The 20,992-nt window shown below is 33.5% G+C and overlaps 3 protein-coding genes and 1 long non-coding RNA gene across 4 annotated transcripts; 2 read left to right on the plus strand and 2 right to left on the minus strand.

Annotated features, from left to right (window-relative positions):
* Positions 1–3,584, minus strand: LOC100815204 (fluoride export protein 1). The gene is made up of 7 exons (XM_006578917.4): positions 2,947–3,584; positions 2,741–2,818; positions 2,378–2,476; positions 1,590–1,782; positions 989–1,407; positions 293–527; positions 1–207 (listed from the first exon to the last, which is right to left on the minus strand). Exons 1-6 carry the CDS (start codon positions 3,286–3,288, stop codon positions 300–302), a joined length of 1,359 nt encoding a protein of 452 aa, XP_006578980.1. The 5' UTR covers positions 3,289–3,584; the 3' UTR covers positions 1–207; positions 293–299.
* A 2,485-nt stretch (positions 3,585–6,069) lies between these two features.
* LOC121174745 (fluoride export protein 1-like) lies at positions 6,070–9,019 on the minus strand. The gene is given in 4 exon segments (XM_041014681.1): positions 6,070–6,279; positions 6,853–7,271; positions 7,510–7,702; positions 8,999–9,019. Coding segments are annotated over 4 exon segments (843 nt in total).
* Positions 8,782–9,707, plus strand: LOC100815731 (glycine-rich protein 2). The gene has a single exon (XM_003523411.5). It carries the CDS (start codon positions 9,018–9,020, stop codon positions 9,528–9,530), a length of 513 nt encoding a protein of 170 aa, XP_003523459.1. The 5' UTR covers positions 8,782–9,017; the 3' UTR covers positions 9,531–9,707.
* A 10,024-nt stretch (positions 9,708–19,731) lies between these two features.
* Positions 19,732–20,862, plus strand: LOC106798678 (uncharacterized). The gene is made up of 2 exons (XR_005891220.1): positions 19,732–20,172; positions 20,330–20,862. It is a non-coding gene; the product is annotated as an uncharacterized lncRNA (long non-coding RNA).
* Positions 20,863–20,992: the final 130 nt, after the last annotated feature.

The following is a 20,992-nucleotide window of genomic DNA, read 5'->3' on the forward strand; positions in this document are numbered from 1 at the left end:
TTAAGTTAAATATGAATTTCTTTCAGGATTTAAAAGTTCTCAAACTTCCTTTGTTCATGTTTCTACATCAACACATGGTATCTATATTAATAAGAAGTGGTGTTTCAGCTCAAAACCTCTCTTTACACTCAATCCTAATATTGACAGATCTCACTATTATAAGTAGTAGATACATTACCGTGCTTCTCTGAACTGCCAACTCATTCTCTGCAAAAACAATTCGTTATCTTTAAAATCAGGAGGGAGGTTGTCGTGAAGCTGCAATGTTTCAACCAAAACATGATTGCCTTACTCAATTGCTATGTGTCAATGTCAAACCCCTTTGTCCAAACGGGAATACAGTATATCAAGATTCCTAAAGCGAATGACACAAGAACTGTAATGGCAGCATATGCATAAGCTCTCATAGGACGACTGCTTTCTCTCATCGCATTAAACTCTGCAGCGAATGTAGAGACCGTACTCAAACACCCCATTAGACCAAATTGTATTCCTGCTACAACAGTATCACAATCCCTGGTGTTCACCTGCATCAAGCAAGTAATTGGTTGTGATTTATGGCCTTAAAAATCTTGATGCAGATTTTCTTGATTTTTGTACTAGGATATAAGTCCAGATCATCAAAAATTGAAACATGAGGAACAAAACCATTTAGAGCAAAGGAGTTCCAATCAATGCAATTATGAAAAGAAAAAGATACTTGTAGAATTTATCATCATAAACCCCCAATAGACTTTCATACAAGGCATTGGATAACGCCTGTACAAACATCTTACTACATGTAATATGTAGCATATAACAGAAATAAGGGCAAGAATTAATCAAGATGATATTCTCCAAAGAAGTTGAACAGGAAGGCCAATTTCCCAACAGAGGTAAATATCACTGTCAAATATAATTTGGATCCAATATGACTTCAAGCTTAGAGATTGGACAATGCAGTTAGGCATGGGGGGACTCGAACAAGAATGATGGCAAAGAAACTTACTGCATTCTTCACACTGGAAAGTGCAGCCATAATACAAGCAGCTGATACATTGGCAATTAAAGTTCCAAACGGAATCCATTTAACCAGCCCTGCCTTTCCCAATCCGCGTCCGTTGAGCCGGGCTAAGAACCATCTAATCCACACACCTATAGGTCCAACCATGCAAGCAAACCATAACTGAGCAGCATTGCCACCATTCTTGAACTCAGCCTTAACTAATACACCACTGACACCCCATAATATGCCCAATGCAACCACGGATATCGCCATAACTATCAACTGACAGCGGTAGCTGTATACGTTGCAGTTGATCTTAGAGCCTTCTTTGCCTGAACTAATATTCAGCCTGTGGAGAAGCCACCTGAAACCCTTGGCAGTTTCTATCCCAAATATGATGGAATAGCCAACGAGAAATATACCTGAAAAATTGTAATTGTAAAATGAATTCATCTTATCAATTGAGCCTTTCTGAGGAAATAAAAGCATCAACTCATCTTCTTGGGATAAATATGAACAAAACAAAAAAAAAAATTCTTTGCATGAAACAATGAGCTTAAAACTAGAAGACGCCCTTATTAAATCCTCTAATCCTCGTATTTACCTACTAGAAAGCCAAGTGCAGCGAAGAGCCAATGCCCGGAAACACTGAGTTCTAGCATTTTTTGATTCCAACCGCTGAAGGTTGTGAGGCTTCCCAAGTAACCTGTTGTTATTGCTACTGCTAGATGCTCTGAGACATTAATTATGTCTCCTTTGAATACCACACCAAACCATCCCATAAGAAATGAACCAATCTGAAACGGAATGTAAAATATTTGCATTAGTGTTATTTTAACTCGTCTTCCTTATGAATGACCTTCAAAATGGACTTAAGTTTCACTTTCTTGTAACAGTAATTTGAGACTTCTGTCAGATTTACTGTATTAAAGAAAGATTCAAATCTAATTTGCAAATGTTTTCTGTTCTACACATAAAGGACTCAAGTGTCACTTGACACCAAGTTTAAAAAGTCAGACAGAATGACTATATTATAGCAAGATTTGAAAAGAAATATTCAATTGTGTACACTATAGAATAAGGATTTACGAAGTGCACAATACAAAAGCAGCTAATCTTCTGTCATGAGAAAAGAAATAAGTACTTCAAGCTCAAAAGTCATACCATTCCTATTTTGACAAACCCCAGCTTTAAAGGAATTATTGTTAGAGAAGCAATAGATATGAAGAATTTAACATGCATTGTTCTTTCAAACAAGTTTCTACCATAATGTCTGAAAGTTATGTTCCTAGCCAAACAATTCTGTGGTGTTAGTCTTTGTGAACGCACCCTAATCTGTATGGACTATGTAACCAAGACACGGAAATAATGAAGATGGAAAAGGGGACAGACCATATTAGAAGGAAGATCAACATAAAGAATAGATTGGTCGCTTGTCACATGAGCAACCCCAGGGCCAAATAACTTTTGCAGTAAGTATCTTGAAAAGACCTGCATAGTTCATTTGACAATTTATATATTAGATTCTTGAGGATAAGTGCATGTCTCAACATAAAATTTGATGATGTAAAATATATCATTGTGCTAATCACAGCTGAAATTTGCCACAATCTCTGAATCAGAAAAACAACTATGAATAATGAAAAAAAGCAAAATATCAGTAATCCAATCTGCACCAACAGGGAAACATCGACACTGCACCAGAAGAATACTGTGTGGTAATGGAATTCAAGGCAAAAAGTCAGCATATATTACCCCAAGAATTCCAAAAACTGCTAGAGGAACCATAAATGAAGCATAGTCCAGCAACACTGGTAAACATTTATGAGGATCCTGAAAATAAATAACAACATGGAACACAGCATGATATGTAAATATTTGGATCTATCCACAGACCATATGGTTGATTAGAAACCAAAAATCTCAGACAACATGAAAATCAGATGTTGAAGAGAGCTCACATGTTTTGTGTCTTGAGAACCAACTATTGCATCAGTTGAAAGAGGGGAGGTAGATGTGCGTGCAGCAGGAGGCAAAGGCATAACAGAGTTGGGATGCAATCTGTGTTCCTCTGGAATGGAAACAACAGCTTCATTTTCTGACCTGTTGTCAAAAGACAAGCGGAAGCTGCTGCTGCTCTCACTGATCCTCTTGCTTCGAATAGTAACACGATCTCCGATGTCTCCAGCCTCTGAAACACTCTCACACTCAGCATCATCATTGTCTGTATGATGGCTTATGTGACTTGATATGCTCAATGAACGCCTTCTGATGGAAGAACCCCCACTGCTTATTCTCTCCATCTGAACACTAACACAACCACAACACTCGTTTCACCATCTTAAAACCAAAACAAATAAAATACCAGGTTGACTCATGCACCTGCCACCAATGCTGACCCTATATATGTGTGGTACCAAATATATGACTGGATTCTAATTTCTAGGTACTTGACAAGTTTGATTAACAATTTTCTACTTGCCCATTTTATTATGTTTAGGATTTTTTTAATAATAATTAGTACTATTGCACTTCGCATCCCCATACATCAAATAGCACATGAAAAATAAACAATTTTCACCCCCACATCAAGACAATGAAACGAACACATTATGTCAATTTAATACAGGATGATGCACATGAATAAGAAGACAGTTTTCCCACGCAAGCGATGACTGATGGATTTCAAGGATGAACGTAAGGAAACTGTCCCAAGAAAAAGAGATAATATAAGTTATGGGCAATAAATAATCAATGACGTCACCAAAACTGTACTTTAACTACTTGGTGAATTATATATAGGCCAGAGATACGAATTCAATGGTTATGATTTTATGTCATTTTTTTGTTTTTTCGGATTTGGATTTTAAGTTACCTTTGAGGATACGCATCAGGAAAATTAATTGGCTATTGAATTACTGTACCTAAACTGGACAAATTGAAAATGGCATAATATTAATTGTACGAAAAGAAAAATGGTATAATGTGTCAAACTAAGCAGATTCATACGTAAGGTGCTGTTTTCACATGAAAAGAAATGTGAAGCTACTACGATTACGAGTCACATGATAATTGAGTTGGGACAACTATTTTGTGGTCAATGATAGGAGCAAGCTTTTGAAATAGATTCCTCTCACTCGTCCATTCCTTTCTTTTTAACTTTTTAAAAGACTTCACAACTTTTTTTACCATTAAATTAAACTAGTAGCACGAACAAATTATCCGTGCTGTGTTCGGACACTTTTATTGTTTATAATAAAATAGATATTTTTAAAAGATGTTCATATTAATTTTAAGAAAAACAAATTATTGAAAAAGTTCATAAAACGATGAGATGATCATTACAGTCCTTAAATTATTAAGATATAAGGTTTTAATTTTAAAATAGATTTTTTTCCAAAAATAATTATATTTTAAACTTTTAGTTAAAATTATTTTTTTTCACTTATATCTTTTATAATATTAATGGTGGATAATAAAATTATAGAGCAAGATTTGATAAATACTAGTCAACAAATTGTAATTCATTTATCAACAGTTTTTTTTCTTCCATTTGAACTAATTTCAATAATCCTTTTAGTTGCTTTGATAGGTACAGTCAATAACAAATTTTTAGAACTAATAATATAAACCAAAACCAAAATTCAATTTCTTTTTTTAGATTTTATCACATTTACTTATATCTTTTATAATATTAATGGTGGATAATAAAATCTATAAATAAATTAATGATAATATAAAGTTAATTTTATAAAATTATTATCCTCTTTAATCTATTTATTATTTTTTATGTATAAAATAACTTAAAGACAATAATTATAATGAAATGGAATGAGTAAGTTGATAGATTAATATAATAAGATCAATTTTTATTTTTCTTAAATCCAACTTCTTTATTTATTTAAACTTAAAAAAATAGAATTAAATTACAGAAAACTTAAGGCGTCTACTGTGGCATCTTGAGTTTATGGTTATATAATGTGATAATCTAAGACAACATGCATATTGCCATGTGTCCTAATCAAGACCCTGTTTTTTCGTGGAGTAATATATTTGCTTCTTTTGTTTTTTTTCCTGCAGCAGGTCGCACACGTCAAAATACATACGTGGTTATAAATTTTATCATTTCCCTATGAAACATTTATTTTTTTCCTTTTGGATTATGCGAGATTTTTCTTAAATAAACATTTTGGAATCACCTCACAGGCTCACATAATTTCCCTTTCCCTTACGGAAGGTACCAACTGGAAGATTCCCTAATTTGAGCCGTGGGCCGTGGGCTGCTTCCGCTCCCAAGCCATTTAGGCATTTGTTATCTGCACTCTCATTATTGAATCCATCATTTTTCATTATATTTCAGAAAGTATTTTAAAATACAAATTTATATTTTAGAATGGCTATATTAAAATATAATGAAAGGTGCAACATAAAAAAAAAGGAGGTGCAGATTCAAATGCCAAGCATCTAAATCCCAGCCCAGTTGCACCTACCCGTTAATTCATGACGGGCATCACGACAAACAAAAGAAAATGCAAATACTCCTACTATTTAATGAAGTTTTCTTTTAAATCAAATCTTAACAGTTACAAAAATATTATGCGTAGAGTATCTTAAAAATTAAAATTGTAACTAATCTACATCATCTTGTTGAATAAGAGTACTATAATTTGCGCAATCAAAGTTATGCTAAAATTACAAAGCTATAAATAAAATGATCATATTTTACTATAAAAATATAAAATGAACATATTCTTAATCTTTACGGGGCTCAAAGAGCATGCAATTGTTTCTTTGTATACCTGACATAACATGATATTCAATTTTTTAAGGATGCAACAGAGAATTTAGCACGGCCTTTTATAATCATTTATAAATATATAATATCCTTTAATAAGTAGTCTTTATCATTAACTGAAATTTATCAAAACTCACAGGATGATACCAGTCTCTCTCCATTCACAAGGTGTGATTTTTAATAAATTTCAGTCGGATCATGAAGATGATGAGTGAGTAAGAAATAATGTATTTCTAGCCCCAGTTGGGACAGTCAAACCTCCAAAAAGGCATGTAATTTCTATGCCCACTCACATTCTCCAAATAGGGATGCAGTATATAAAGATCCCAAAAGAGAATGAAATGCATATTGTAATCATAGCATGGGCATATGCTCTCCAAGGATGCTTGCTTCCTCTCATTGCATTGAACTCAGCAGCAAAAGTGGAGACAGTGCTCAAATTGCCCAACAGACCAAACTGAATTCCTGTTGCAATAGTATCACAATTTTTTGTGTTCACCTGCATCAAACAGATATATAATACTAATCACAACCTCCGAAATTATGATGCACGTTTACAGATATTTGCTGGGACATAAGATCCTATTTTTCAAAAAGAATGAGTAGCAATGTTAGAGAAAAAATTTAAGGGAAAATAAATCCGAGGCTAAGAATAAAATATGACTAGAAAGTTTTACAAGAATAAAATAGTAGTTAGAGGGCAAGAAACAAATGTAAGGAGATAAAATAACTGAAATTATCAAATAAAATCAAGTTGGCATTCTCTGGCAGTAAAGTTGGAAAGAAAATCTAATCTGCCATAAAGCCTCTTTCTCCTAAACTAATTCTGATTCTACTGGCTTTGAGCTCAGTCAATGCAGCTTGACATAAGTGTGTATAACAGAACATGCTTAGAAAAAGAGTGAATACCTAAATTGATCCCTGAAAAAAAAAAACTAAAAACACTTTGATTCTTAAGAAAATTAACCATTTTAGTTCTTAAATATTATAAAAATGAGACACTTTAGTGTTTCCATTCAATGGTCGGGAAGATTAAAGTACCTCACAAATGTAATTTTGAAGGACTACTAACTGATTTCTTTACAATGGCAAGTGCAGCCACGACCCAAGAAGCATAAGCATCAGCAATTAGAGTCTCAAATTGAAGCCACTTCAACCTCCCTCCTATTCAATGGCCATTGAGTGTAGCTAAGAATCACCTAATCCACACACCTAGAGATCCAACTATGCAAGCAAGCCACAGCCAAGCTGCATTACCACCATGTTTGAACTCAACCTTTTCCAATGCACCGGCGACACCCCATAACAAACCTAATATCACCACGTACACGATGGTAACTACCAAATGGCGTAGGAAGATATCTACCTTCCAGTTGACCTTAGAGATAAAAGTGCCACTTCCAGGTCTCATGTTTAGCCAGCGGAGAAACCATTTGAAACCCTTGGCTGTCTCTACCCCAAAGGTGATTGAAGAACCGACAAGAAGCAAGCCTACAAAATTTGAGTTGTTAGCAAACACTTCTTAACAAAAAATAACTGGTGGTGTTGAGATAAAATTGAAGTTCAAATTACTAGGATAAAAAAAACAAAATGGGTAAAGGGTCTGAAACTCTGAACTAGACCGCTACTAAATCACTAAATCAGCTATTAAAATGTACCTATTAAAAAGCGGAGCACAAACAAGAGCCAATGTCTAGTATCCAGTTGTTGTCAAAATGTGCCATATTACCTATTAAAAAGCCGAGCACAAACAAGAGCCAATGTCTAGTAGCAATGAGTTCAACCATTTTCTGATTCCAACCACTGAAAGTTGTTAGGCTCCCTAAGTACCCAGTTGTCGGTCCAATGGCTAGATGCTCAGATACTCGGGATGTGTCTGCTTTAAATACAACACCTAACCATCCCATCAAAAAGGAGCCAACCTGGAAAATGTGTACAAAATTTGAATGAGCACAAAATGAAAATCAGCTTCCTAATTGATGAACTTCTATAATTGCATTTGACAACAATGCTAAAGCTTCTATAATGATTGTAAGATTAGAAAATTTGCAACTGTAACTCAAGTAATTCTACTGTTTTATTTCATTAGAAAATATGAAGGGGTTGTAACATTGCATTATCAGTAAGTCTCAAATTGTATTTAGTAAATCTTTAAAGTCAAGTAATATGCAGATCAAGGAATTAAAGAGTGTGCATTAGAGCTGAAACATGCCAAATACAAGCTACTGTTACGCTGTGAAAGAATAAAGAATAAAAATGCATTTGCTCTTAAAAATGTAAATACATAATCTGGAATTCTGCATTAACTCCCAGATAAACTCCTGTACGATGTCAATCAATAAAGGAAACCAAATGCAAGCGCCGGCAAAAATAATCAATATGGTTGACATAGTATTCATAAGAACATCAGTGCACCATTATACAAACAAACAAAAAATGAAATTCAGAAAAAGGTTAAGACCGTGGCATATACTATACATGATAGCAAGTATTATACGAGAGGATCATTTCTCTAGTTAGGGGTATTTTGTAACAAAAAACATCACATGGCAATTACAATATTATTAAATGATAATAATTAAGAGACACGAGTAGTTTGCCATTGTTGTGCATGAAATCGCATGGACAAAGAAATCAATAACCAAGCCTTCCTCTATATATGATCACATCACACTCCCAATTTCAGTTATTGATGGGGTTAAGTTGACGGTCTATTCCTCTTGCCAGTGTCCAGATTTAGCTTTGTTTCTTTGGGCTTTTACTCATTACCAATTAACTCAAGGCGTTTGAGTCAGTATATTCTCAAAAAAGCAAATGTTCCCTTACTTTCCTAAAAATAAAATATGTGTAAGAGTAATTATTATTTTATTACTTTCCAATAACCATGATAATAAATTTTTTCAATCTTAGTTTCTTTTTCTTTTTTGGTTCTAGGCCCTCCTTCCTAGAAAAAAAAAAAAGAAGCTTAAAAATAATTTGAAAAACACAGAAAATATTGGTGAGGTGAGGTGTCAATAATGTGTGTTTGGATAAAGCAAGGGAAAAGGAAGAGGATAAGAGAGATAGAATGGGTCCCGCCAGCAAAGAAACTAATATTTGTTTCCAGTGACAGAAAACAAAATCCATTCCTTCCATTGGGAATGGACGAATCACGCCCCGCTTTTCCCTCGAATTCAGCGTAAGCTTTCCCCAAAGCCGAAAAAGAATCTTCCAGAAACTTCTTTTCTTTGAGGAGCCATGGCCGAGAGTCGGAGATCCACGGGCACGGTTAAGTGGTTCAACTCGCAGAAGGGTTTCGGATTCATAACTCCCCAAGATGGAACCGATGATCTCTTCGTGCACTTCACTTCCATCCGATCCGACGGCTACCGTTCTTTATCCGAGGGTCAGTCCGTTGAGTTTCTCCTCGATTACGGCGACGACGGCCGCACCATGGCCGTCGACGTCACCTCCGCCGTTAGATCTCGCCGTCCAGGGGGCTTCCGCGGCGGAGGAGGGAGGGGAAGAGGAGGAGGCCGCGGCGGAGGGTTCGGTCGGAGAGGAGGAGGTCCTGAGTGTTATAATTGTGGAAGAATAGGTCACTTGGCGAGGGATTGTTACCATGGACAGGGTGGTGGTGGTGGTGTTGATGGTGATGGTAGGAATCGGAGACGCGGCGGCGGTGGCGGTGGAGGAGGACGAGGGTGTTTTAACTGTGGGGAGGAAGGGCATTTTGTGAGGGAATGTCCGGATGTTGGGGAAAGGAAATGAGTGAGAATGTGTTATGTTATGATTTCTTCTGTTGAATTGTGAGTATGTTACAGTCATCAGTTGGGGTTGGTTACATGGATTCTGTTATTTTTGTTTCTAGCCATTGGCATTAATTTGCTTCCAAACATGTTTTCCACGCTTTGCTAAATTGTTTTATCTTAATGCGCTTCTTTTCAACAAGTGATCGATTATATATGGTTTGAATATGAATGTATGAAGCAATGGAACGCTTAACTAATGCTTAATTTAATCAATTTATTAATTCGCCAAAATACTGCATTCGCATCTCTGTTCTGTCTTCAAAGTATCTGTATCCTGCCATTGTGATATGAGAAGCAAATTTCGGCTTTCTCACTTCTGTGGTTTTATATGTTTTGTCTTTATCTTCAAACCCTTTTTTTTTTCAAGGAAAATATTGTACCTTCATATTGATATAATCATATAAGTGTCAACTGTATATTTTAAACTTCGAAGAAACTGTGTTTTAATGGTTATATGTTTAGATATGCAAGATTGGTACGGTTTATTTCACCCAGTAGAAGAGTCTATAATGATTGATTGAATGAAAGAAGTTGAATTTTCCTCTATAATTCATGCAAATATTGTGAGGCAAGATCTTATCTGCTTTGATAATTAAGCAGCGGGGCATTTGCGCAGTGGCCCTACCCCTGAAAAATATGATAAGTGAATCTAGTCTATTCTGTCCTCTAGTTTTCTGTGTGGATAATATGTTGTCCTTTCTGATCTTTATTTATGAACATAATAAATGCTGTGGCCTTGTGGATGTTTTTTTTTCTTGTTATTTGTTCATTTAAGGCATTATTTTTATTTATTAATGTTTTAAATTGAAGTGGCAGAGATTTTCAAAACTTTAATATTGTGAAAAGTTGTGAATAAACGCAGTCGCAATTTTGGTTACAACATAGTTGCGAAAACTAAAGCTTTAATATCGCAGTGAGCCACTGACAGCTGTTATACAATTTAAAACCATAATCACTCCTTTAAGTATTTATTAGAAGTGCTACGCTACATCACATTTTTAATAAGGATATTTAATGGTCAAATCAGTTGCTAGTAATCATGACAGATGCTTTATCCCATGTTATGTGATTATGAAAATAAAAATAAAAATAGCATCGTTGTTTCACTAGAAATTGATATCTTGTCCCATTTCATACATTCTGTCTAGCTGGGGCTCCTGATGGTTGCATGTGAGCATCGTGTGTTGCTTCCCCCCTTGGTTTTTTATAATTGTCGGAAAAATCTTTGCATTCTACTTTTTCTTTTCTTCCATTTCCCACCTTAAAAGTATATGTGCTATTTTTTTTATAGTTTCTTCCAAAATGGAGCTTTAGTTGCTTAATGCTTATGATAATACTTAGGCGTCAGCATTCTGTATTTTGATAATTTTGAGTGCCATGAAACCCGAGAGGCTTGTGGCTGTCCATCAATATTTTTCCCTTGGTGTGAAGAAAAGAATGAGTAATAGTTTAGGGGTGATATTGTCTATCTGTTTGAAGAGACGACTAAATGTTTAAATATACGTGAATGGGTGGTTAATTAGATACTTGAAGGTCTCTCCAAATCTTGCAATTTTGATACATTTGATGTTTAATATATCATATTCAGATTAGTTCTAGTTTATTAGGAATCAGACAATTAATGTAGATTTTAAAATACTTGAAGACTTTTTCGACCTTGTAGAATTTTTCTTTTTCTTCTATCCATCATTTTGAATTTAGAGATTTATTTATAATACCGATTCTTATAGATTGACCAATATCTGTCAGTTCATGAATTTCCTTTGGTCATGATTTTGGATTTATGGTTGATATAGATCATGTTAATTAGCCAAAATTGGTTAATGCTCCGATCTAGTTGATAAATATTCTTTGGAGAACCGTGACATTTTCTCCATTTATTCTACAACCATATGTCACAAATTCTTCACATTAGCATTTGTTATATTGCCCTGGGCATTACTTATTACTTCTGTCGATTTTAAATTTATATATCACTATATATCAATATTGAAGCAAAGATTCTATCAACGGAGTGATTCCTTGTTCAGTTGTTCTAATCAGAACGATTTGTTCTTTTTTGTGTGCTTCAATTTCTTGTTCACCACACGTAAACAAAAATCATCTTCTTTTTGGTTGATAAGAGCATTTCTGACCATTCGTAATTTCGTATGTAAAGATAGACTATGGATAGTCAATATCAGTTCCACACCTTGTCGCTTTCGATCTCATCAATAGGCTAGAGTCTTGACCAGTTGTTAAATACTAATTAAGTTTAACTTTTGTGACTGAATAAACATTAACTTGTAAGTCCTCCAATGTTTCTTTATTATGATGTATCGGTTATAAAGGGTCAGTGAAATCTACGCGGGACAATGTGTAATTCTTTTGTCGGATGGTGAAAGACAAAAAAAAAAAAAAATAATAAAGGGGACCAAATGTTGTCTGGAGTTGGTTTTTTTTTTTTTCACACAAGACATGAAAAAAAATTGTCCACATTTGCAATACTTAAAAAGGGCAACATACTCAGATTGAAGTCTTCAGAGGACCCTGAATTGGGCGGTCTCCATTGTAGACAACTTTGAGAATCACTGCTTTCCTTACAGGGTTAAAAACTAGTGCTTGCTTTATTAATATTTCTTCCATTTGTTTTTAAATGTTCATCTTTGAAAAAAAAGTTTTTTAAAAGAGACATATATTGATCGAGAAATGGTGTACCTGACCTTAATCTAGTGCTGGCTAATATTTTTAATTGATCACTCGTAGTTTTTTTTGGTATTATTAGAGGGAGGGGTTGTGTGGATGTCACTGATACTTTTGTTGGGTCTTGGATTGTCCACTGATACTTTGTTTGGGCAACAATGATATGATTTCAAAAAGCCCAAACACTAACAAACACGTGAGTTAATGTGTCTTGAAACTTCAAGGAAGGCCTGGGATGTAGTTGGGTCCTAAGCAAAGAGAATATATGGACCCTGATCAATCATACGCTTCCTCATGTATTTTTAGGCTCACTAAATAATTGAATCTGCTCGAGGAAACTGAAGCAAAATGGTGTTGAATCCTGTCATGCAAATTAAGACTCTGATAATAAGTGTTTAAACACCAATATTAAAGGTGTAGTTCTTCAAACATGCAATCTATATTGGAAGAAAAATTTAATAGAGACAGACGTACTACAAGATTCATAAGCTGTATTAGTCTGCCTTTCAAAACAAAACAAAACAAGCTGTATTAGTCTATGTATAGTCATCTTTTCAGAGGACACTAGTTTTTTGCTACTTAAAAACAGATAAATGTTAAATCTTCTTCAAAATTACCCTAATAATTTTTCAAAGGAAAGGGAAAAAAACTATAAATCAACTTAAAAACAATAAAAAAGTATATATTAAAATTACATGCTGTTTTAGTCCCTTTTTTATCTTATGGAGGATTGTTGAAAGGATACTTGAGGAGAATTTATTATTTCTCAATCTCAAAAACAAAGGAGAGTACCAATAAAGAGGTTTGATGGACCATTTTAAACAATTGCATCCTAGCTAGAAGCTTGAGGTAGTATTATTATTAGGAATGACAATTAAGACTTAATAAATATTTGTAAAAATTACTCACAATGAGGATGAAAATCATTAGCCAAATATGAGGTAGTTTTTTTAGGATAGATATAGCTAGATGAGTTTGAGTTTGGTATTTACTCCAAAAAACGATGGAAATGAGTGTTAATATAGCTAATTTAATATTTATTCTATCTCACTATATCAGTATAATATTTTTTATTTTAATCCTCCGGTTCATCAGGGATAAAGATTCTAACTAACCCAGAATTCGATCGAAAAATAAGTAAAGTCTAATCAATAATTATTTTTACCCAAAATCGAACTCAAATAATACGAAAAGATTCAATCTTAACTCTACTAATAATATAATTTAATATAATGATTTTTGGTACTTATTGGAAAAAAAAATAGTTAATATATTTAATTCTACTGATAATATTTAAAATAAATATTTTTTTCTTAAAATATCCTTGATTAAAATTTGATACTAACGTCATTCTTCACCATCATCATCCCCATATCAATTCTGTAGCATCTTGTTTTTCACTTGCTTTGAGAAGTTTCCAAAATGTTACTTCTTCCACGACAACTTTAACCCATACTTAGATTTGTATTCCAAGCCATGTACCTGGGTATCTACACTACAAAGAATTAGATAATGAAGGATGGGAATTTGGAGTGCAAGGTTTATGTTGACAAAGACAAAGCGTCGGGAACCAATGTCTCCTTGGAATAATTCATACATTGATTGCTTTATACCTCCCAAGTTGTGTGTTTATTATAGGTAAAATTTCCACGGACACCACATGGCAAATTGGCATTTTGACCATTGACCCATGCTCCAATCTTTCAATTGATCCGTGCTCTCTTCCCTTCAAAGATCAAGGATAGGTGTAGGGCCAATCCTGTTTGTTACTAACTCCATTGGAAGTTCTCCATCATCATTTTGTTAGTGTCCACATTATGGACAGTTGCGACGTGTGAGTAGTTTCCAAATGATTATAATGATATTCTACAATGATGAACATACAAAACTTCATATTAGTACAAACCAACACAAGTTCCATCTAATTCTTCTTGCCGGATCACTTTAGTCAATTTTTAAGCGTGATTCCCATATATATATATATATATATATATCCACAAACAATTGAGTTTAATTAGCACAGTAACGTCACGCCCATTTGCAATGCATTATAAACCTCACTTGCAATATTCATGAGCTGAATATGAACTTCCTCATGGGAGAAGACATAAAGTTAGATGGGCACTTCGGTACTTGTGACTTGGGAGAGAGCGAATTCTATGAATTTGTGCTTAATTTGTAGAAAGAAACATCTTATATAAGTAGTCATGAATTTTATGGAATTTAATTAAAATGAAAGCTAATAACTCCTTACATGAAGGTTTTATTTTTATTAGACCTTAGAACCATAAAGATATTAACGCATGAATCTGATATCACATCACAATTTGTGTCTCGGTGACAAGGTGATAATTCGGACCCGCGCATGTGTGCCTTGTCCAGCAGTGCTGTTTGATATGCTTGGCTCTGATCAACATTTTGATCCAAGTTTTGCATCCCAACAACTCGAAACAGCATCAAACCTCTAACCAGTAGTTTTTGGATGCTAGTATTTATCGTTGCCAAACCAATGTAGTAATCAACATGTATATAATAATAATAATAATAATAATATCTACTTTAAGCTACCTCACTTGCCATAACTAACACAAGTGACCTAATTTGAGGTGAGTAAGCCTGAGTAAAAGTTGTAAATTTTTTTAGTCTAGATAACATATATTTTATTAAAGACAATTTTATTTAAGTCGGATAAGATTATAAGACTATTAGATGAGAAAGTTTTTCCTTTACCGCAGTTACATATCAAGACTTTGAGCTTAGGATTTGTTTGGTTAAGTTAAAATAACTTTACCATCTCCACCAAATGATTTATGCCATCGGTGGTTAGTTAGAAAAAAGTTTGATATGCCATGAAGTTGGTTCAAGCTAACTTTTTTGTGAACCTTTATCTTAGTTACAGGTATTCCTTACCTTTAGTTTACCTTATCTTTGGTTGTTGCCCCCAGCCGGATCATGTTATATAGAACCTTTTTTTTTTCTTTTTTAAAGTGACTTTTATTGTTGGCACTTAAGGCATAGAGCCCACCCATTTGACATTGGTTTGATTAGATGGCTGGTCAAAAGCAAACACCAAACTCTAGAATCACCTGATTCAATGATCCGTTTTGGTGAGGCTACAAGAAAAATAATTGAAACATTCTGTGAGAACTACTTGACAGTGCCTTGACTAGGAAAGTCCGTGAGAGAAAAAATGTAAACTTGTGGATTATCCCCACCACTGTTGCCATCCTTGTTACTCAAAGCACGCAATCAGTACCTTCATTTGTATTATGCGACAAAAATTTCAGGTTCTTCCAATTCCCCTCTCATAGTGATAATCTTAAGCCTATACAACGCCTATTATGTTGGACCTTGCACTTCCCTTTCTCTAGCCATGTGCCTTCGCTGCTTGGGGGATTAATACACGTGACACTTATTAATTTTAGCTTTTATTAGAATAGACCTTGGATGAGACCTTCAAATAATATGACTAAATGATAATTTAAGGTAATATTTAATCTAACAAACTTTTAAAAAATGAGCTTTAAAAAAAAGGAAAGATTATAAAAATTTAGTTTTAAGAACTTTTACCTCTTCTTTTTTCTTTACCTAATTTTCAAGATTCAAGAATACACCATCTAACAAATTTAATTTAAAAGAATTTTTAAAATTTAAAAGTTATAAAATTATTAGATAATTTTAACTTCAAAATTTAAAGTAACTTTGAGACTCTAACTAGTCATACTTAACAATCCTAATCTTCATAGCTGGATAGCCTTGTGTAAGGTCAAGACTCGGATTTGAAAGGCAAAATAGAGCATTGCATGTGGATGAGGTTGCTATCTATACTTTTTATTCACGTTGTGCCCATTTTACTCTTCATCGTCATATATAACTTTAGGCGCGAAACCAAGGACAGAATGGTAGGCCCACCAGGAGTTGGGCCCATCTCCTTTGACTGGGCCCATTTGGTTCGTTTTCGTGACATCATATAAACTTTTGACTTAATTACGTATTTAATCTTATCATTATTATTAATGTGCAATTTTAGTTAAAAATATTTGTTTTTAAATTTAGTCTATTAATTTTTTCATAATCACAATTAAATATTTCTATTAATTTCTCTACTTAAAACCTGAAAATTTTCATTTTTTAATGATAAATTCTATAAATTAATCAATTAAATAATTTCATATTCAATATTCATCAATTAAAAACTTAAATTTTAAAATACAAAATTTCCTCCCTTCTTTGGAATTCTAACTCCGTTTCTTACAAATCTTTCAAATTTATTTAAACTGCTTCACATTTTAAATTTGTCCTAAACCTCCAATCATTTGTGTAGAAAATGATCATCTAAGGTCTTAAATAGAGAAAAACTATTACAAGAACTTATTATATTAACTGAAAATTGAGGTACTAAATTTAAATAATAAATTATTGAGGATTAAAATTAGTCATTAAAAAAAATTAATGAAGATATTTTGTTTTGTCTGGGGAGGGCTTTGTATAGAACATTGCTAATGGTAATGGGGGAAGCCTATAAAAGGTGTCATTACTCATTAGGGATAAGATTAGGTTAGACAGTTCCTTATGAGCCAATAATTAACTTGTATGGGGCGTGTTTTGTTTTTGGATTTTTTTTTTAAGAAAAGAAAACTTATTTAGTTAAGAACACTATATAAAAAAAATCTCCATTATTGATGGTATGACCATGAGTAATAAGAAAAATGTGTCGATATTAATTGTTTTTTGACAGCTAAATTTTCATCAGAAATAAGTGCATTAGCTTTGAATGTGAAAGTGAAATTGTTGGTAAGTTGGCCTATACCAAATGATAAATTGTGTGTTTGTTTACCAATTAAAATCATGTAAACATACATTGATCGTGAATGATACGAAATCTTTATGTCTTGCAAAGTATGAACGTTTGTTTGTAATTATGCAAATAGGTTCCAAAAATACTCCAAGCTGTTGCATTTATCTATGGTTAGTGATTGTCGATAGTTACTGATGAGGTCGTATATCAAAAGCTCAGTCTTCAATCGGTAACAACAGTGAAAGTTTTCCAACAATCTTTAACAACAACCAAGTCATTCTTACTCACTCCATTCTAAAATTATTGTTTTAAAAGTTTTTTTTCAAAATTACTGTTGTTTTTAGAAATTTTTTAATATTTTTTTTGTACTTATATCCTTATTTAATAATTGTGTGGATAATTGTTAACGGTTTGGCAAGTTCAACAAATGTTCAAGAAGTAAACTCGAAAGTTCGAGTGTCAAATTCCACAGGGATTTTGTGTTGTACTTTTTATTGTATACTTTTCAAAGAGAATAAATAATTAAAGAGAGGTGTAGAAGAAAGAACACTAAACAATACATGAAATTATAAATAATAGAAAGCAACAGAATTAAGTCGGAAATTCGATGGAATGCGAATGTTAGGACCTAGTATGTCTTATTTGCTTAAGATGTATGATTTTTGGATTTTTCTTTATCAATTAGGTGAATTTATCCTACCCACATCTATTCAATTACTTGTCTCTGATGCCTCATGATGACAAATCTATTTTATCTACCTATCTCGCAAATGCCTTTACAAAGATTCAATAGATAAAATGCATGAAACCTTGACTCTAGATGTGTGCTTGAATGCATGGGCATAAAGTTATCATTCTATGTCTAGTAATGATTTCCTTATGATGTCTTTTCTTTTTGTTCTATTAGAAGTTATTCTCTGTCGAGCGCCTAACTCCTAAAACTGATGTATGCATATCTTTTTCATATTTTTTATTAAGAGTTACCTTCTATCAAGAATCTAACCCCTAACATAATGTAAAGATGAATAATGCATGAAATATAAATGGAAAAGAAAATAAGATATTGTATTGATAAATATGGAGTACATCATATATCTCTTTGGCTTTTTAGGTCTATCAGACCCTAATTAGGGGTTTAGTCTCTCATGACCATTGAGGACAAATGGGGGTATAAGAATTGGTAGAAGAGAAGGGATGGAAGAAGGGAATAGAGAAAATGGTGAAAGAGAGAAGAAAAATCCCTAAGGAAGAGTTCTCAGGCTTTGGGTATCAGTGAGAGTGCTCTGAGACTCGGTGTGTTTTTTTCCTTTGGCTTGACTTCCTTTTTATAGTTACTGAAATGGACTTGGGCCTGCGTACTTGCGCTTAGCGCGCTCTGCTCGTTTAGCGCGAGTGCCTGTTTTCGTGCTTAGCGTCCGTGCTTGTTTGCGCGCTGAGCGTGCCTTTGGACTGGGCCTGATGCTGAAACCTCAATTTTTTTTTGTAATTCCTGCAACTTTTTGCTATTAGTCCCTCCAACTTTTATATTTGCAGTCAAAATTTAGAAAAACATCAATTCTTAACTATTAGACACAAATAATTACTTTTAAAGATAATTTCACTTTATTTTTCATTATCAACAACACATTTATTTAACGGTTATCAATAATTATTCAAATCATTTCAATTATATATATAACCAGTGTATACTTTCTATCTTTCACCACATTTTTTCACCTATCATATTTCTTTTTTGTTTTATTGATTCTAGGCATAAATATACTTTTTTGGTCTTTATCTTTTTACTAAAAATTATTTTGGTCTTTCTATCTCTCAAATCTAGTTAACTGTTGTTCTCAAGCAATGATTATTTTTAATTTTATAGTATAATTTTGAATCATATTTTTTTTTATTGATTCAAACAAGAGATGAGACCTAAATGAAAATTATAAAACTCAAATAATGTTTTTTTAAAAATTATAAACATTAAGAAAATCATATAAAAAGTGAGTCCTCGAGAGAAACCAGAAAAATTAAAAAATTAAACATTAGATTTTTTTTTTAGTTGCCCGTGAGCTTATTTATTATGCAGAAGAACATTCAGGCTCTCCTATTTGTTAATCGAAGGATGTTATGTGTTATGAAATTGGATTTGGCTATTCCATATATAGTGAGGAGAAGTACGAAATAGTTTTTTTTTTTCTTTTCATTCGTTAAAGTTAAATAAAAAAAATGTAAATACATTTTAAGTTTTCGTGCATTTCATGCTAAATCGCTTCGTATGGTTCTGCAATTTTCTTGTTATTCAACGGAATATAGTTTGGAAAAACGTTGAGTAGGGAATAAATGAACAAATGATGCAAAAATTATAATAGGTAGTTTCGATTCAAATGTGAAAAATTATGTTTCAAATGCGGGACACGCTAATTATTATGTTGCAAAAATCTATTTATAAAGCGCATGCAAGCTTAGAAGCTGGCATTTGGATTGCTTTTCTATCACTTCATGCCACATCAGCAATTTAGCACAGCTGGCAACATAGGTTGTATTCAAAAGTTTTCTGCTGTGTGAATAGTACATAGACGCTAAAACACAAACATTTCTTTTATTCAAGAAAATATGAACAGTTTCATGTATGACTCATTTACAACCATTAATGGGTTAAATGAATAATTAATTTCTAGCAACAATCAACAGTTTTCAGAGACGAATAGCTGGCTAGCGTTACTCTTCAACTATTAGTATGCTTGAAACTGGTTTGCTACCAGAGGACTAGCCTCATTGAACCATCACCCATTGCAGCAAAATGGCATGTTCAGTTGAGACATACTAGCACAAACAAGGCACCACCAAGGGCTAACTTCTGCACAACCCAAACAGTTGAATAAGCCAATTCATTCGCAAAAATCTCCATTCACATAGCTACCCGTTACAGCTACAACACCATTTATCACCTAAATGTTCAGAATACTGCATTTAATATTTTACAGTGATTTCAAGTACATAGTTCTATTCAAAACATACCATCTTTTTTTTCCTTCAATTGTCTAACTATCGGTTTCATTTTCAGTATTTTGTTCCCTCAGCACTTCTAATTCATGGAAAAGGATGACTCAATTGCTTTACATCTCCAGGCTTTAACGTTAGTCAATGTAGAATACTAGAATTATCATGGTGTTGTTTGCACCTAAGCATACATTTTACCCTCAACTGAGTCGTTATATTTCTCTTCCTTCATTTCTTGTAAAGTTGTAATTGTATTTAGCTCCTAACTTCAGTGTTTCTTTGTGATGTTATAGATTGGGTTGAACGGTTGAAGTGCTGGCCTGCTGAGAATCCCTGGCGGATGCAAATGGGTAGAGTATTTGTGCCATGATGAGGAATAATGCCCGTAAACTTGCTGATAGATGAAGATGTGAAATTTCAGTAACAATCGAGAATGAGATAGAGCAACCATGAACCAGAGTGGAGCTAGCTTAAGCAAAAGCAAAAGCAAAGTAACCAAGTCAAACAAGGTCAGAGTTTGTATCATTTATTGTCATGGTGTAAGACCAAGTTCCACGAGTTTGACACTTCACTGTATATGTGGAATATCCATCCGCAGGAATCCTTAATGCTTCTCACGTGAATATAGGGTCTGGGAGAGTGTTTGAATTAATTATGATGCTTTGATACATGGGGTTGAAGCTATTTAGCTACAAGCAGGGGCTATGTTCAATAGTTTGTTCCATGATGGGGCAATGTCATTAGTGCTTGTAAATTCTGGTGATCTTTGGAACTTCTTGTGCCAAAGACACTTTTAATAAAATAACTTTTTGCTGTGAAAAAAAAATTACGATGTATTTAGATACATATTATATTCGCATTCAATGGAAAAATACGCTTTTGAAAGTGAAAATATCAAAACAATTATGTTGAAGCTTTAACGTTTGTTTAGATTTAACTCCCACGCAAACACATTC

This window comes from Glycine max, chromosome 4, assembly GCF_000004515.6.
Source record: "Glycine max cultivar Williams 82 chromosome 4, Glycine_max_v4.0, whole genome shotgun sequence".
Classification (NCBI taxonomy): Eukaryota; Viridiplantae; Streptophyta; class Magnoliopsida; order Fabales; family Fabaceae; genus Glycine; species Glycine max.

Bases quoted from the DNA above. Each gene is read 5' to 3' on its own strand.
- LOC100815731 (XM_003523411.5), top strand. From the start codon at position 9,018: ATGGCCGAGAGTCGGAGATCCACGGGCACGGTTAAGTGGTTCAACTCG.
- LOC100815204 (XM_006578917.4), bottom strand. From the start codon at position 3,288: ATGGAGAGAATAAGCAGTGGGGGTTCTTCCATCAGAAGGCGTTCATTG. The intron at 2,819-2,946 runs GTGAGCTCTCTT...ATTTATTTTCAG, and splicing joins GTTCTCAAGACACAAAACAT to GATCCTCATAAATGTTTACC. The intron at 1,783-2,377 runs GTCTGTCCCCTT...ATTCCGTTTCAG, and splicing joins TTGATCTTCCTTCTAATATG to ATTGGTTCATTTCTTATGGG.